The sequence below is a fragment of the Camelina sativa genome, chromosome 1 (assembly GCF_000633955.1).
Source record: "Camelina sativa cultivar DH55 chromosome 1, Cs, whole genome shotgun sequence".
Classification (NCBI taxonomy): domain Eukaryota; kingdom Viridiplantae; phylum Streptophyta; class Magnoliopsida; order Brassicales; family Brassicaceae; genus Camelina; species Camelina sativa.
Window position 1 is genome coordinate 8,907,545 of NC_025685.1, and position 12,940 is coordinate 8,920,484.

Below are 12,940 nucleotides of genomic sequence, written 5' to 3' on the forward strand. Positions count from 1 at the left end.
TCCAAAGTCCAAATTAAAATATCTCTAATTATTTTTTGTATATATGTAGCAACCCGCGGTTAACATTTTAAAGGAGTTTCAAGTGTATCTAGAAAAGAATAAGGATGTTGTTGTGACGCTTATCATCGAGGACTACGTGAAATCTCCTCATGGTTTAACCAAAGTATTTGATGCATCTGGATTACGAAATTTCATGTTTCCGGTAACAAGAATGCCTAAAAACGGAGAAGATTGGCCTACTCTTGATGATATGATCAGTCAGAACCAAAGATTGCTTGTTTTCACGTCCAATCCTAATAAAGAAGCGTCTGAGGGTATTGCATTTACATGGAGATACATGATAGAGAATCGATGTGAGTTCGTCTCCAAATAGAATAATACATCACAATATGATTATAGCATATATGAAATCGATACAATGTTATGATTTTGTAGATGGAGATGGAGGGATGAAGGTTGGAGGGTGTACCAATAGACCAGAATCAGTTGCAATGGGAGATAGATCGAGATCACTTATTCTAGTCAATTATTTTCCGGATACTGCAGATGTGATCGGATCTTGTAAGCAGAACTCTGCTCCTCTTCTTGACACTATAAAAAGTTGTCAAGAAGCCGCAGGACAACGCTGGCCTAACTTCATTGCAGTCGATTTTTACAAGGTACGTGTAGAAGGATGTGGTTCGGTTTTGGTTAGATTTGGATCCGGTTAAATATAACGTGTAAGTAATGTTAACGTATGTGTGTATTTTAGAGAAGCGATGGTGGAGGAGCTCCAAAAGCAGTGGATGTTGCAAATGGTCACTCTCTGTGCGGCTGTGAAGATATAGCCGCTTGTAAAGTAAGTATTCTATATATGGACTATATGTAGTCACTATGTGAATTATGTTATTATATGTTATAAAAGATGAAGCTTAGAGCTGTCAAATGGTCCGTCCATGGACCATTTGGGCGAATCTGAACATTCTTTTGCATGGCCAAAGTTGGACAGTCCCAAATGGACAGTGGTCCAAAAAGTATTCATACCCACTAAGACAATTTCCAAATGGTCATGACCAAAGACAGCCCAATTTTTTTTCTATTGTTATTCATTTATAAAATATAAGTTTTATTTTTGTTATTTTTTCTTATAAAATCTGAATTATATTTTGTTATTATTTACTTATAAAATCTGAGTTTTATTTTTGTTATTTTCTTTTATAAAATCTAAATTTTATTTTGTTGTTTCTTTTATAAAATCTGATTTTTTTGTTATATCTCTTATAAAATTATGAGTTTGGTGGGAAAATTACTTCATTACATTTTCTCCTCAAAACCAAAATTAGAGAATTCACATTTTTTGCCTAAACCGTAAAATTGTGTTTTCCCGCCTAAACATAAAATTGTGTTTTCCCGCCAAAACCATAAAATTATGTTTTCCCACCAAACCCGTAAAATTGCGTTTTCTCGCTAAAACCGTAAAATTACGTTTTCCCACCAAAGCCGTAAAATTATGTTTTCCTGCCAAAACCGTAAAATTACGTTTTTTCGCCAAAACCGTAAAATTACATTTTTCTGCCAAACCCGTAAAATTACGTTTTCCCACCAAAACTGTAAAATTGCGTTTTCCCGCCAAAACCGTAAAACTGTTTTTTCTGCCAAAACCATAAAACTGCTTTTTTCGCCAAAACCGTAAAACTGCATTTTCCCGCCAAAATCGTAAAATCATACAATATTTTATCTGTTTTATGAAAAAAAAAAATTATAAATGTATTGCATGAAAATAAAAGTTTATAAGTGTAAAATATAATAATTTAAACTAATTTAGTTGTAAATGGAATTTCTTATAAAAATATATTTAAAATAAAAATATGTTAGTTTTGATAAGTGGACAAGCCCATTGTCCATATGGTTATGCCCATATGATCTATGGACAAAAATGATCAAATACGTAAATAAACTATTTATTTTTTGGTCCCACTATAGTCCGCCCATATGTATATGAACATGGGCATATCCATGGGCGGCCCGCCAACTGACAGCTATAATGAAACTAAACGTGTCTGTACAGGAGAACATGCCGTATGGGACGTGTGAGAAGCAAGAAGAGAAGAAACCGGAATCTAACCTAATGATGATCGCGAAGCTAACGGCTGAAGCGACCAGAGGCTATGGTCATCCATCTACCAAACCGACCCAACTTGGGCTTTCTGTGTTTGTTGTAACCTTTATCTCACTTCTCACAACTTTTTGACTCTAATGGTTACATTTATAGTTATGACAAAATTCTAATCTATTTTACTTGTAGTCACCTAAATACATACAAAAAAAAATTATTTCATTTATTTAAATAAGTCACACTTACAAATATCAAACGATGAATACCATTATTAAAATAAAAACAAGTTTGTTTTGGCTAGAGATTCCGAATCCGGTCCGGGTTAAGAGCACCGTAAGATACCGACTGCGAAGCCTGACCGTCGAATTCTTCTTGATCCGGTTTAATTCGGTGCAGATCTTTGCCACAAGGGATATAAAAGAAAGACTTAGAGTTAGGACAATTCTGTCTCCGCATGAAAAACCTGGCGCATTCCCACCATGTTCTTTGATTAGCAAGATCTTGAATACAATTCCTACCCACGTCTAGAATCTTTCTCTTGATGAGTGTTCGACATTTTGGACCGACTTGTGTAAAGTAATTGGAAGAGAGTGAAAGGTTCTTGAGGCTTGAGAGCTCGCAGAGGATCTCAGGTATGGTACCGTAGAACTTGTTTCTAGCCAAAATGAGCTGTTCCATCTTGTTTAGGCATCCAAAAGAGTAAGGAATAGGACCGGTTAGCTCGTTAGACTCAACATCAAAAACTGTAGCTCGGTTAAGGTTCCCAATTTGGTATGGTAAGCAACCGGTTAACTTGTTATTCAAGAAAAGCACTTCTTGTAGGGACTTGATGCCACCGATGCTTCCCGGAATCGGACCCGAGAATCTGCATCACATGACATGAAATTTCCAAAAAAAAAACACCTTTAGAACCTCAAAAGTACAAGACCCACTAAACCTACTTGATATGAAAAACAGAGTAAATAACTACAATGGGGAGTTTTGGATTCAAGTGTTGTAACGAGACCTGTTGTTAGCGAATGTGAGGTAAAGAGCGGTGATGGATCCGAGATTCTCAGGGAGTCTCTGAGCAAGATTGTTGTCGTTGATGAACAATACGTCAAGATCGAGATAGAACACCTGAGGAGGCACTGATCCGGAGAAAGAATTGAACCTGAGATCAAGAAACGTGAGGTTCGTTGCTTTTAACACAGAGCTCGGGAACTCTCCAGAAAGCTTATTGTTGCTGAGATCAAGCTCGAAAAGGTACTTCAAGTTGCTCACTTTTGGAACAGAGCCCAAGAAATTGTTACTGTTTGCGTGGAAGATGGTGACTTCTTCTAACTTGTCGAGGAAGTTATCTAGCCGGAGTTTCTTGCCACGGAAGTTAAAGTTGTTGAACTGAATACTCCCAAGTGCGTCGTCGTTTGTTCCCGGGAACTTGGCGCACTCGAGTCCTATGTATTTGTCCTGAGCGCAAATGTCGGTGCCTACCCATGTTTTGAGTATCTTCTTTGGATCGTCTTCGATTAGCTTCTGAAAATTCTTGATGACTGGAAACACTTTCTTTATTAGTGGGCTCGAGAATATTAGCGGCGGCGGTGATGGAGGAGGAAGAGGCAGTGGTGGCGGCGCTGATGGTGTTTCAGAAGGAGGAGAAGGTGGAGAAAAGTCTTCTTGCTCCGGAGATGGCGCCGGGGAATCGTCACTGCCACCGCCAATGATGATTTCTAGAGATTTTCTGTCGGTGATGTGGTTGTTTCTGGTGGCTAGAATTGAAAGAAAATGAAGAGACAGAATCAAGAAAATGAAAAGAATATTATAATTTGGGGCCATCGGGCATCGGTGACAAATTGATGCAAACCTTGAGGATTGGCTTAGGGAGAGTTATATAGAGAAACAATGTGAAAATGATGAGAAGTCAATGCACATGTCTTTTTATGTGGGCTGGTTTAGGTTACAATACATATAGTTAAATCCAAATATGAATTATTTGTTAGAATGAGAAAACATTAATATAAAATTCTTTATCCCTATTATATAATGCCAAAGGGTGGTTGGATACATGTGTAGGCTTCGTTGGTGTATATCATTTTTTTTTCTCACGTCAACGGTTTTGGCCGCTAAAATTCTCAGTAACTTAAGAAAAAGGATAACAAAGTTTCTTTAGTGTGTGATTGGCTTTAGTTTATACATATAACTCTAATGCGTTTTCCTTTAAGAGCAACAAAAAAGTATATACTATATTATTGGACTTGTTGAACTAAACTAAAGAGAGGAGAGAATGGATTGTTGGACTTGGTTTCGGGAGGAACAGAGTATTTACGAAATGGGTGAAGAAGGGAAGACTTCGCTGTACGTTGGCGATCTGGAACCGAGCGTGACAGATTCTGAGTTGTTCGATGCGTTTAGCCATGCGAGTCATGTGAGCTCTGTTCGTGTTTGCAGAGATTTGACCACAGGGGGATCTCTTGGCTATGGCTACGTTACCTTTGACTATCCTCAAGAAGGTTAACTTTTTCACCAAGTTTCCCTCGTATTGATAATACTATTTAAATCCGATTAGGGCTGTAGTCAGAGTAGTCATTTCTCGAGTTGAGTTGACAATTTGAGATGATCTTGTTACCACAACGTTGACATTTTTCTAAACGAATGCACAATGCAGGTTTTGGATTTCAAAACTGGTCTTACCATTTCTATGTTTTTACTTCTCATTTGTTCTTTTTTTTTGGTTGATCGGTGAGAAGCTAAAAGAGCAATGGAAATGCTGAACTTTACTGCTCTTAAAGGAAGAAGCATTATAGTTATGTACTATGTCCATTATCCAAGTCTTCTAAAGCGGGGAGTTGGTAATATATTCATAATGGTAACAATCACATCACTTCTTCTTTCTAGCTAGTATTGTAGCAAGACTAAGGGCTGTGTGGCTTTCTTTTGTCTTTTGGTCTTCAGTTTGACATTTCTTATTAAGATCCGTAACTTGTCTCAGAATCTTGACAAATCCATCGATCAAAAAGGACTCTACGATACATTTTCATGCTTTGGATCCATTCTTAGATTCAAATTAGCGACTGATGCATCTGGTAAGTCAAGAGGATTTGGTTTTGTACAGTACAACACGGAAGAATCAGCTCATAAGGCCATAGAACATATGAATGGAATGCTTCTTAACGATACAGAAGTATACGTTGGACCGTTTCTTCAAAGAGATTCTCCAAGCGAAAAGGCAACGTTCACTGATATTTATGTCAAGAACCTCTCCAAGTCCTTGACCGATGAAGAGCTGAACACAATTTTTCAAGATTTTGGACCTACGACGAGTTGCGTGATCATTAGGGATGGTGAGGTTCCTCAAGGAAAGTCTAAAGGTTTTGGCTTTGTTAATTTTAAGAATCCAGAGGATGCTGAGAAATTTGTTGAGGCTCTAAACGGAAAGAAGTTTGATGACAAGGAGTGGTTTGTTACTAAATCTAAGAAGAAGTATCAGAGGGAATCTGAAGTGAAGCGAGGTTTAAAACATGCTGTCAACATGTCACAGGGTTCGAGTAACGTGTGCGTTACGAAGTTGGATAAAAGAGTAACAGATGAAATCCTCAAAGACTTCTTTTCTTCCTAAGGAACTATAACATCATGCAAGGTTTGAAAACACTAAGGTCGTTTCTTTCCAATTTCAGTGTAGGATTCAAGATTTTACATATATGAACGTGGACAGGTCATGAGAGACTCTAGTGGAGTAAGTAAAGGATCAGGCTTTGTTACGTTTTTGAAGTCAGAAGAAGCGCTGTAAGTATCTAGATATACACTAATACACAAAGACAATGCAGCTCATTACTTATAATAAACTAATCAACGGTTAAAAGTCCTTTAATTTATTTGATGTGTTCAGATGGAGGAGATTAATGAGTGGAAATTAAACTCGGAAAACTAGAATAAAAAGCTTAATTTTCGAGTTTTGTAACAAATAAAAAAAAAGGATTATTGTTTAAGTTGTCATTTTGCCACCCCAAATCTTTTGGTTTGCAATTTGCTTAATGGCTTCGTAGATTTACCATTTTTGGCCACTTACAAAACTAAAAACTATATGTTTGTGTGTTTTTTTTATAAGAAAATACTTAATAACAAAAAAGTGAAACCAAGAAATCCAAATAATACAATGTGTAATCTTGTCTTTTTTTTTATCTTTAAAAATTGCAAATCTAAAAAATTTAAACCAAAATAACAAAATCCAAAAACTGCCATGAAAAATGGAATTTTTCCTAATTGAATCCAAAAAAAAAAAATCTATGATATTGTTACTTTTTCTTTTGCAGTTTTTATTGTCACAATATACATCATACTGTTAAAGACTCACTAAAAATAATAAAGGAACATTCATATGTTCTTTTCACAAATAAAATAAAGTTGCTTGTGTTTTTATCGGTGACAAATTTAAACGAAAATTTTTAATTTTATTATATTCATGATGGAGATTTTTTAATTTTACAAAACAAATATATTTAATTAACATTTTTATCGTAAAATTCATAAACAAAAATAAACATATCTATGTTCGGTTCGGTAGTATGCCTTAAACTAAAAAGAAGACAATTAACAATTGAGTAGGAAAAGTCATCAGCTCTTATAATCCAGTAGCTCTCCATTGATGAATCAAGTTCATCTTCTGGATGCCGCACTGTCTCTCCTTCAACCAAGCCTCGCCGGAGGCCTCTCTCGGCGAAGACCCTCTTCCCCATCCTTCCTTAGGTATGCGTCTTTTCACTCCCCGAACCACGTGTTTGTTGAAATGCCTCACTAAATTGCCCACCACGTGTTTGTTGAAATGCGTAACTGAGTTTTATCTTTGGGCTCTGTTCCGTTAAACAGAGAGTGGTGTGGCCTCCACTTCCAGAAACGAAGCTTCTATCCCGTCGCCCACGTTTAACCTCAGCCGTGAGTTGGCTCACGCTTTTCAAACCCCTTCCTACCACGACATACGTTCACGGGTTCACGTGATTGATCCCACGCAGCATCTTCATCAGCATCAGCACGTCCAATCGGACATTGAGCTGCTTCTCTCTCAAGTACTCCAACCAAACAAAGAATGTGTTCAAGAATCTCTTAGACACGCTAAGCAAACTACACTCACCAATCTTGTCTCCACTTACTTCGAACACAGCGAAAACGCTACCCGCCTTTGCTTGAATCTTTACCAAAACGTCCACAGCGCTCGCCACCACCTTTACACACCTCTTTTAGAACTCTTCAACATCTTTCCTTGTGATTCACACGCCACCATTGACGAGTCCCTCTGTAACTTGGCGTTCGACGTTTTCCTTAAGCTCGACACGTTTGAGAACCCTTTCTCATCTCCTGAATCTTACACCTTTCAAGAGACCCAGTTATGCTTCTCCCAGCTGAAGCATAAGCTGGACAGCCGTCTCCGCAAGTCTAGGTCACGGGTCCGCCTCCTCCACCGTGCCACAGCTGGTTCTGCCTTATCTCTTGTTGCTCCTGTAATTGCCGTTGCTGCTTCTGCGGCTGGTATTCGCATCTCATGTAATTCACACCCTTGTTGTTGCTGCAGGTCCCTTGTGCAGTCCCTACCTCCCTCACAGTTTCAAGAAGAAGGAGTTAACTAACATATCTCAGCTCAATGCTGCAGCCAAGGGTACTTTTGTGCTCAATAAAGATCTTGACACCATTGACCGTCTTGTCTCCCGTTTGCATACAGGGATTGAATACGACAAGCTTTTCATTCGGCTTGGATTGGAGAGGGGGAGGGACTTGCATTCGATTCAGGAGATTGCAAAACAGCTTCGCAAGAGCCACCTTAACCTAACTCATCAACTCAAGGATCTTGAGGATCATATTTGCCTTTGGTTCACTAACGTTAACAAAGCTAGATCTTTGCTCCTTAAAGAGATCCATCTTCCCCGAACGTAAGCTCCTCAACCTTTTTGTATCAGATTTTCCTAATGCTTGCTAGTTTGGTCCTTACCTAACTTTTTACTCTGGCCAGCCATGGTAATCTGTAGAGAGAAGAAATTACAGCCATCTCAAGTCAAAGATCAATCAAGATCACAAAGGTCAGTGGTTTTTGCATAATATCATATATATGGATAATATGGCTTTGTGCCTTGTTAATTGTTATCATGTCCTGTGTTTGCTTGTCGACCTGATATTGCTGAAGTCCAAGTACATATGGCTTTGTTTCGATCTGACGATGTTGATGCTTATTGTCTTAATACAGTGTATCTATTTGCTTTTGGTTATTTGGGATGATATCTGACTTCATTTGTCTATCCTTTTGCTTTTGGCTGTTACAGTATCCTGAGCTAATGAGAGAGGATAACAGGACCGAGGTGGTATACATATACATTGTTGAGCTATCTGTAGGTGGGAATAGAGACTTTTTATTGTCCTTAAAAATTGTTCATAGAATTGCCTGCCTTTTAAGCACTAGCAGTAGTAGTTCGATATTGTATGTTGTATTGGTTCATATCAATCATATCGAACAATTCTTTTGGTAAATAATTTTGTTGCTCTTGGATTTAGTAACAATCAGACAATACCTGTTGCACTTGAATTTAGTAACAACCAGACAGTACCTTAAAATCACATTGAAATGAGAAGAAGAAAACAATTGTCGAAATAAGAGAAGGTGAAATCAAGAAGGGGTGACGCCCTGTTTGGCCTTCAGAACAAGCTCCTCCGTGGTTGTCCCTATAATCTCGTTGCTTCGCTTCAACCCCATGCAGTAGTACCTTCCAATGGTGTCCCGGGCAACGATGCCCAATTTCTCTAGCTTCTGGACTGCATCTTCAACATCAAAGTTACACGTCGCACCAAACTCTTCCTTTATCAGTTCCTCGCACCTCAGATCCAGATCCTATTTCCCAAACATTCCAACCAACTCAAGTCACCACTCATTGATAGTATAACAGACAACAAAAATGAGTAAACTTAGGTGTATGTACCTCCAAGGTGGCTTTACCCTGCTCCATTAGTATGTAGAAGCAAATCATCACCTCTTTTACCTACGCATTGCAATCCAAATGAGCTTTTTGTTTCTATTGTATGTATAGACTAAAAATTCATGCAGGAACTTACTTCTTGCTGAATCACATCATCACACAAGTGTAGTAACGTTCCCCTCCCGCTGTCTAGTTGTTTATCATACATTGACTGTGTTATCAAGTTCTGGTACGTCGCCATGTTCTGCTGAAACCTGAAGGAACACAACATAAGATAAGCAACTAGTTGCTTAACAAGCAAGAAAGAAGGCTTAGAAAGGATATAAAGAAAGCACTTAACGTGAAGTATGTTTTCGCACAATAACCAAGCACTGTGGAGAGAATGGCAATAATTACCCATGGATCTGATTTAGGCATTTCAACCGAAGTAAGCACGGCTACCTGTCGATAAAATCATGTGAAAACCAAGAAAGACATGTAAACATGAACTGCAACAAAGAAAAAAAGAATCTGCCTAGAAGACTAACCAGACCAACTACTGCAGATATCATAAATTTGACCCAATCCATTGGAGTCAGTCCAGGGTTTCTTTTCTCAGGCTGCACAAGACATAAATGTTATTTCAGTTAGTTTGCAATTTGTTTAGCTACAAAATCCACTATGCAATGGGAAAAAAGGACAAGAACAGAAGCTTACAAGAACAATCTCCATGTCGGCCATAGGAATGTTTTTGAAATGCTTGACGTAAATTCCTCTTTCTAAATTTGTTGTAGAGCTAGCTCGTCTGCAACATCAGACACCACATGCTTGAACTCCAAGTTCACAAAGTTCCAAATAAGCAGAAACAAGACATACATAAACCTTACCTGTAAACAACAATGATTCTATCGAATGTAGGCTCCTGTATTGTGAGCTTGCTCAAGAAACTCTTAACGCTGAATTCATCAATAAAAAGGCCATTATCACATATATATATACATACAGAATGGTCAAAGTTGGCTTGAAAGCAAATCACAACATGTGAGGGATACTGAGTATAACCTCAATTTTGAATTCTCAAGGCGAATACGCTCAACATATAAGTCTTCGTTATCTGTGTCAGGGTTTGTCTCATCATCTTTTTTGGGATCTTTCTTGTTAAGACTGCTTGACCTATTGCCGCGTAATTTCTCTAACCTGTGATCTCAAGGTGTTAAGACCCACAATTTAATCAAATGCCTAATTGTTTTCTACAATTACTGAACCTTAAGCGAGAGCAGACAGGTAAACGCGTCCTAACCTGGTGATTCTCATGAGATAGGACCAAAAACGTGAAATGATAACATCCAATTTCTCCATGAAAAAGTAATCTGTGGTTTTATCCAGTCCAATACCACGCCTGAAGATGACATACTATAAAAAAAAAATGGGTAAATACAATCAGCCTTGTCAACACATCTAGATTCACGAACCATCAAGAAACTCTTTAGGAAACTGTATAGTCTTGAAATGCTTTATCTACAAACTCAAACTCTACCTTATCAGAAAAGTCTGGAATATTTTCATGGGGATGATCCTCAAAATACTTCTTGAGCAGCTTCTTGTCAAGCTTCATCCAGCAAAAGAAAGAAAACTGTTTTAAGAAAAAGAACCCAAAAACGCAGAAGCATTAGTTACGAAGATGGTGTTTGGTTTAATAAACCTTAGACTCATCAACTTTGATGGGAAGATTGAGAAGATACTGGCCAGAGTGTGCAACTTCCATCTCTTCATTACTAGTTATTTTAAAGTTGCTCTTCTCCATAACCTTTATAAAAAGAGCACAATTCAAGAACACTGAGCATACATTATTAAAACATAAGAAGGAGGAAATAAAATAATAACCTCTATGAATCAAAGAGACAAACCTGAAACAAGTAAGCTAGGAAATTTTGTTCAAGGACATCAAGTTCCTTAGAGGTTAAGTTCTGCTGTTGGATTTTCTGAGCACCGTGTACAGGATCAAAGAGAGAGTAGAGTTGCTGAAGACAGATACCAAAACAAACATGATAAAATGAGAAAGAAAGAAAAAAAAAGCATAGCAAAGCAAGACAAGTGTTTGTAAGAGAGGATGAGGAATAAGGTAAAAAAAAAAAGACCATGAGATCTTCAAACTGAAGAAGATACCAAGCCCGAACAGTGTACTCAATTCTCTTACAGAGCTTGAGGAACTCTTGTCTGTCATTACTATGTTCTGTTAAAAAAAAAAAAAAAAAAAACACACACACAAGCCAATTTTTTATCCGACCACAATTTGCAACCAAACAAACAAAGGAAAATAAAAATTTGGGTCTTGGATACAAAATCGGAGTACAAGGGAGGAAGAAGAAACTGACCAATGAGATTAGCCAAGGTCATGATGAGTTTAGGTTTGAGGATAGGGATGACCGATTCGGGTTCAAGACGAATCATTTCCTTGTTGTGTTGTTCCGCCATTACAAAAAGGTTCGATTTTGGGAAATCAGAAGCAAAGAAGGAAGAAGAAGAAGGAGGAGGAAGCGTAACGGACCCTGAGGAGGAACAAAACCGAAGCTTTCCAGCGAATAAATGTCGTTGAACTCCACCAACGGATCTGCCTATGTGCTGCTTCCTTTCTATTTTTCCTTTCCTAATTATAATTAAAAATAATTATATTCCTTAAGTCTAGTCTTCTTCGTGTATAATCAAACATTTGGGTCGATTAATAACTCAATTATACAAATTTATAGAAAAAAAAAACAAAAAAAAAAAAGCAGATAAAGGATACATAAATCATTTCGTTGCCGACGATTCAATCAATTTCAGACCAATTTACAAAGGTTGTAATGTTAATGTTTACAAGATTAAAGAAGAATGTGGGTCCTCACTTTATCCCAATCTCCACCACATCTCAAACCCTAATTAAACCCAACAATTGCTTCTCTTTTCTGCTCTGTCTCTCATTCTTTCTTTTGTCTTATGGGTTATATAAATTAGGCCCATAAAGTTATTGTTATGGGCTTTTCACATCCAACGAAAATTGGAGAGATACAGAGAACGTTGACTAGGAGTAGATGGACAACACGTGTCAAATCTCCTTTTGAAAGAGCTTATTTGTCAACTTTTTTATTGAAAATAATGCCTACTCTAGTTGACTCCTTTGTGTAAAATCCATGTGCAATAAAATTGTAGCAATATATGCATTGTGGACTACTTATAAATTGTACCACATTTTAGATTGTTGTCTTTTGTAAAATTGTGTTTTTTTTTTCTACTGTTTTTTAAATAAAAACCAACCTAAAACTCATGCATCACGCTAATTTATCCTAGGAATATTGTATGAGTTAGGTAATTGTATTATTTATAGATATCTATATAACAAATGTTTATAAATACATTAAGTAAATTGCATTACTTAGGCTATGTGCTATATATGACAATTGTCTTTCAACAAATCTAAAACCATATTTTTTATACTATTTACCTTGAATATATCTTGAATATGATATATATTTTTATATTATTTCTGTCTTATCTATATTATAGCGCATAGTTCACACTTACGGTGTTTAAGTCTATATATCATTTGTCTTATCAACATTATAGTGTGTGGTTCACACGTACGGTCTTAAATATATGAATAATCTCTTCAATTATCAAAATCTTATCTTCATTTATCTTAATAGATTTTTTTTTTCCTTCTATATATATAGCAACGAAATCTTGTTCAGGAACCCTACATTTTGTTTCCTCTCACAAATATATCGCCGCCGCCTTCGTCGCTTAAGCCATGCGTCGTGGATCCTCTTCTCAAGTTGTACCAGTAATCCTTGGTTGTGATTTACCTCTATTCGTCCAGCTTGTGATTTACCTCTTTATCGTCCAACTCCTATAACTCCCGAACAAGAACGACAAGTAAAATTGATTGTATTTTTTT

The 12,940-nt window shown here is 37.2% G+C and overlaps 5 protein-coding genes across 6 annotated transcripts in view; 3 read left to right on the top strand and 2 right to left on the bottom strand.

Moving 5' to 3' along the window:
• Positions 1 to 2,266, top strand: part of LOC104784282 (PI-PLC X domain-containing protein At5g67130-like) — a 9,895-nt gene extending 7,629 nt beyond the window's left edge. The window contains exons 6-9 of the mRNA XM_019246504.1: positions 50 to 353; positions 436 to 659; positions 752 to 838; positions 2,048 to 2,266. Coding sequence (XP_019102049.1) covers positions 50 to 353; positions 436 to 659; positions 752 to 838; positions 2,048 to 2,230 — 798 coding nt within the window. The 3' untranslated portion in view covers positions 2,231 to 2,266. The remainder of the gene's footprint in view (positions 1 to 49; positions 354 to 435; positions 660 to 751; positions 839 to 2,047) is intronic.
• Positions 2,298 to 3,976, bottom strand: LOC104784271 (uncharacterized protein At4g06744-like). Its single transcript, XM_010509324.2, has 2 exons — positions 3,102 to 3,976; positions 2,298 to 2,960 (listed from the first exon to the last, which is right to left on the bottom strand). Exons 1-2 carry the CDS (start codon positions 3,908 to 3,910, stop codon positions 2,393 to 2,395), a joined length of 1,377 nt encoding a protein of 458 aa, XP_010507626.1. The 5' UTR covers positions 3,911 to 3,976; the 3' UTR covers positions 2,298 to 2,392.
• On the top strand, positions 4,351 to 6,297 carry LOC104784310 (polyadenylate-binding protein 8-like). 2 transcript variants are annotated; one of them, XM_019226905.1, is made up of 4 exons: positions 4,351 to 4,584; positions 4,822 to 4,940; positions 5,064 to 5,711; positions 5,787 to 6,297. In XM_019226905.1, exons 1-3 carry the CDS (start codon positions 4,359 to 4,361, stop codon positions 5,688 to 5,690), a joined length of 972 nt encoding a protein of 323 aa, XP_019082450.1. In that variant the 5' UTR covers positions 4,351 to 4,358; the 3' UTR covers positions 5,691 to 5,711; positions 5,787 to 6,297. The 2 variants fall into 2 exon arrangements, with proteins under 2 accessions (XP_019082450.1, XP_010507660.2); XM_010509358.2 differs by having other exon boundaries at positions 5,064 to 6,297.
• LOC104784300 (UPF0496 protein At3g19330) lies at positions 6,578 to 8,633 on the top strand. Its single transcript, XM_019226901.1, has 5 exons — positions 6,578 to 6,817; positions 6,938 to 7,540; positions 7,638 to 7,992; positions 8,073 to 8,139; positions 8,380 to 8,633. The coding sequence occupies exons 1-4, from the start codon at positions 6,739 to 6,741 to the stop codon at positions 8,086 to 8,088; spliced, it is 1,053 nt and encodes a 350-aa protein (XP_019082446.1). The 5' UTR covers positions 6,578 to 6,738; the 3' UTR covers positions 8,089 to 8,139; positions 8,380 to 8,633.
• Positions 8,559 to 11,808, bottom strand: LOC104784291. The gene is made up of 14 exons (XM_010509341.2): positions 11,382 to 11,808; positions 11,145 to 11,239; positions 10,914 to 11,027; positions 10,709 to 10,813; positions 10,544 to 10,615; positions 10,307 to 10,419; positions 10,069 to 10,203; positions 9,894 to 9,962; positions 9,724 to 9,811; positions 9,555 to 9,626; positions 9,368 to 9,468; positions 9,164 to 9,281; positions 9,031 to 9,090; positions 8,559 to 8,942 (listed from the first exon to the last, which is right to left on the bottom strand). Exons 1-14 carry the CDS (start codon positions 11,479 to 11,481, stop codon positions 8,721 to 8,723), a joined length of 1,464 nt encoding a protein of 487 aa, XP_010507643.1. The 5' UTR covers positions 11,482 to 11,808; the 3' UTR covers positions 8,559 to 8,720.

Bases quoted from the DNA above. Each gene is read 5' to 3' on its own strand.
- LOC104784291 (XM_010509341.2), bottom strand. From the start codon at position 11,481: ATGGCGGAACAACACAACAAGGAAATGATTCGTCTTGAACCCGAATCG. The intron at 11,028-11,144 runs GTCTTTTTTTTT...ATCTGTCTTCAG, and splicing joins TTCAGTTTGAAGATCTCATG to CAACTCTACTCTCTCTTTGA. The intron at 9,963-10,068 runs GTTATACTCAGT...TGATGAATTCAG, and splicing joins CTTGAGAATTCAAAATTGAG to CGTTAAGAGTTTCTTGAGCA.
- LOC104784271 (XM_010509324.2), bottom strand. From the start codon at position 3,910: ATGGCCCCAAATTATAATATTCTTTTCATTTTCTTGATTCTGTCTCTT. The intron at 2,961-3,101 runs GTCTCGTTACAA...CATGTGATGCAG, and splicing joins CTCACATTCGCTAACAACAG to ATTCTCGGGTCCGATTCCGG.
- LOC104784310 (XM_010509358.2), top strand. From the start codon at position 4,359: ATGGATTGTTGGACTTGGTTTCGGGAGGAACAGAGTATTTACGAAATG. The intron at 4,585-4,821 runs GTTAACTTTTTC...ATCGGTGAGAAG, and splicing joins CTTTGACTATCCTCAAGAAG to CTAAAAGAGCAATGGAAATG. The intron at 4,941-5,063 runs GTAACAATCACA...AACTTGTCTCAG, and splicing joins TTGGTAATATATTCATAATG to AATCTTGACAAATCCATCGA.
- LOC104784300 (XM_019226901.1), top strand. From the start codon at position 6,739: ATGCCGCACTGTCTCTCCTTCAACCAAGCCTCGCCGGAGGCCTCTCTC. The intron at 6,818-6,937 runs GTATGCGTCTTT...TCCGTTAAACAG, and splicing joins TCTTCCCCATCCTTCCTTAG to AGAGTGGTGTGGCCTCCACT. The intron at 7,541-7,637 runs GTTCTGCCTTAT...TTGTTGCTGCAG, and splicing joins CCTCCACCGTGCCACAGCTG to GTCCCTTGTGCAGTCCCTAC.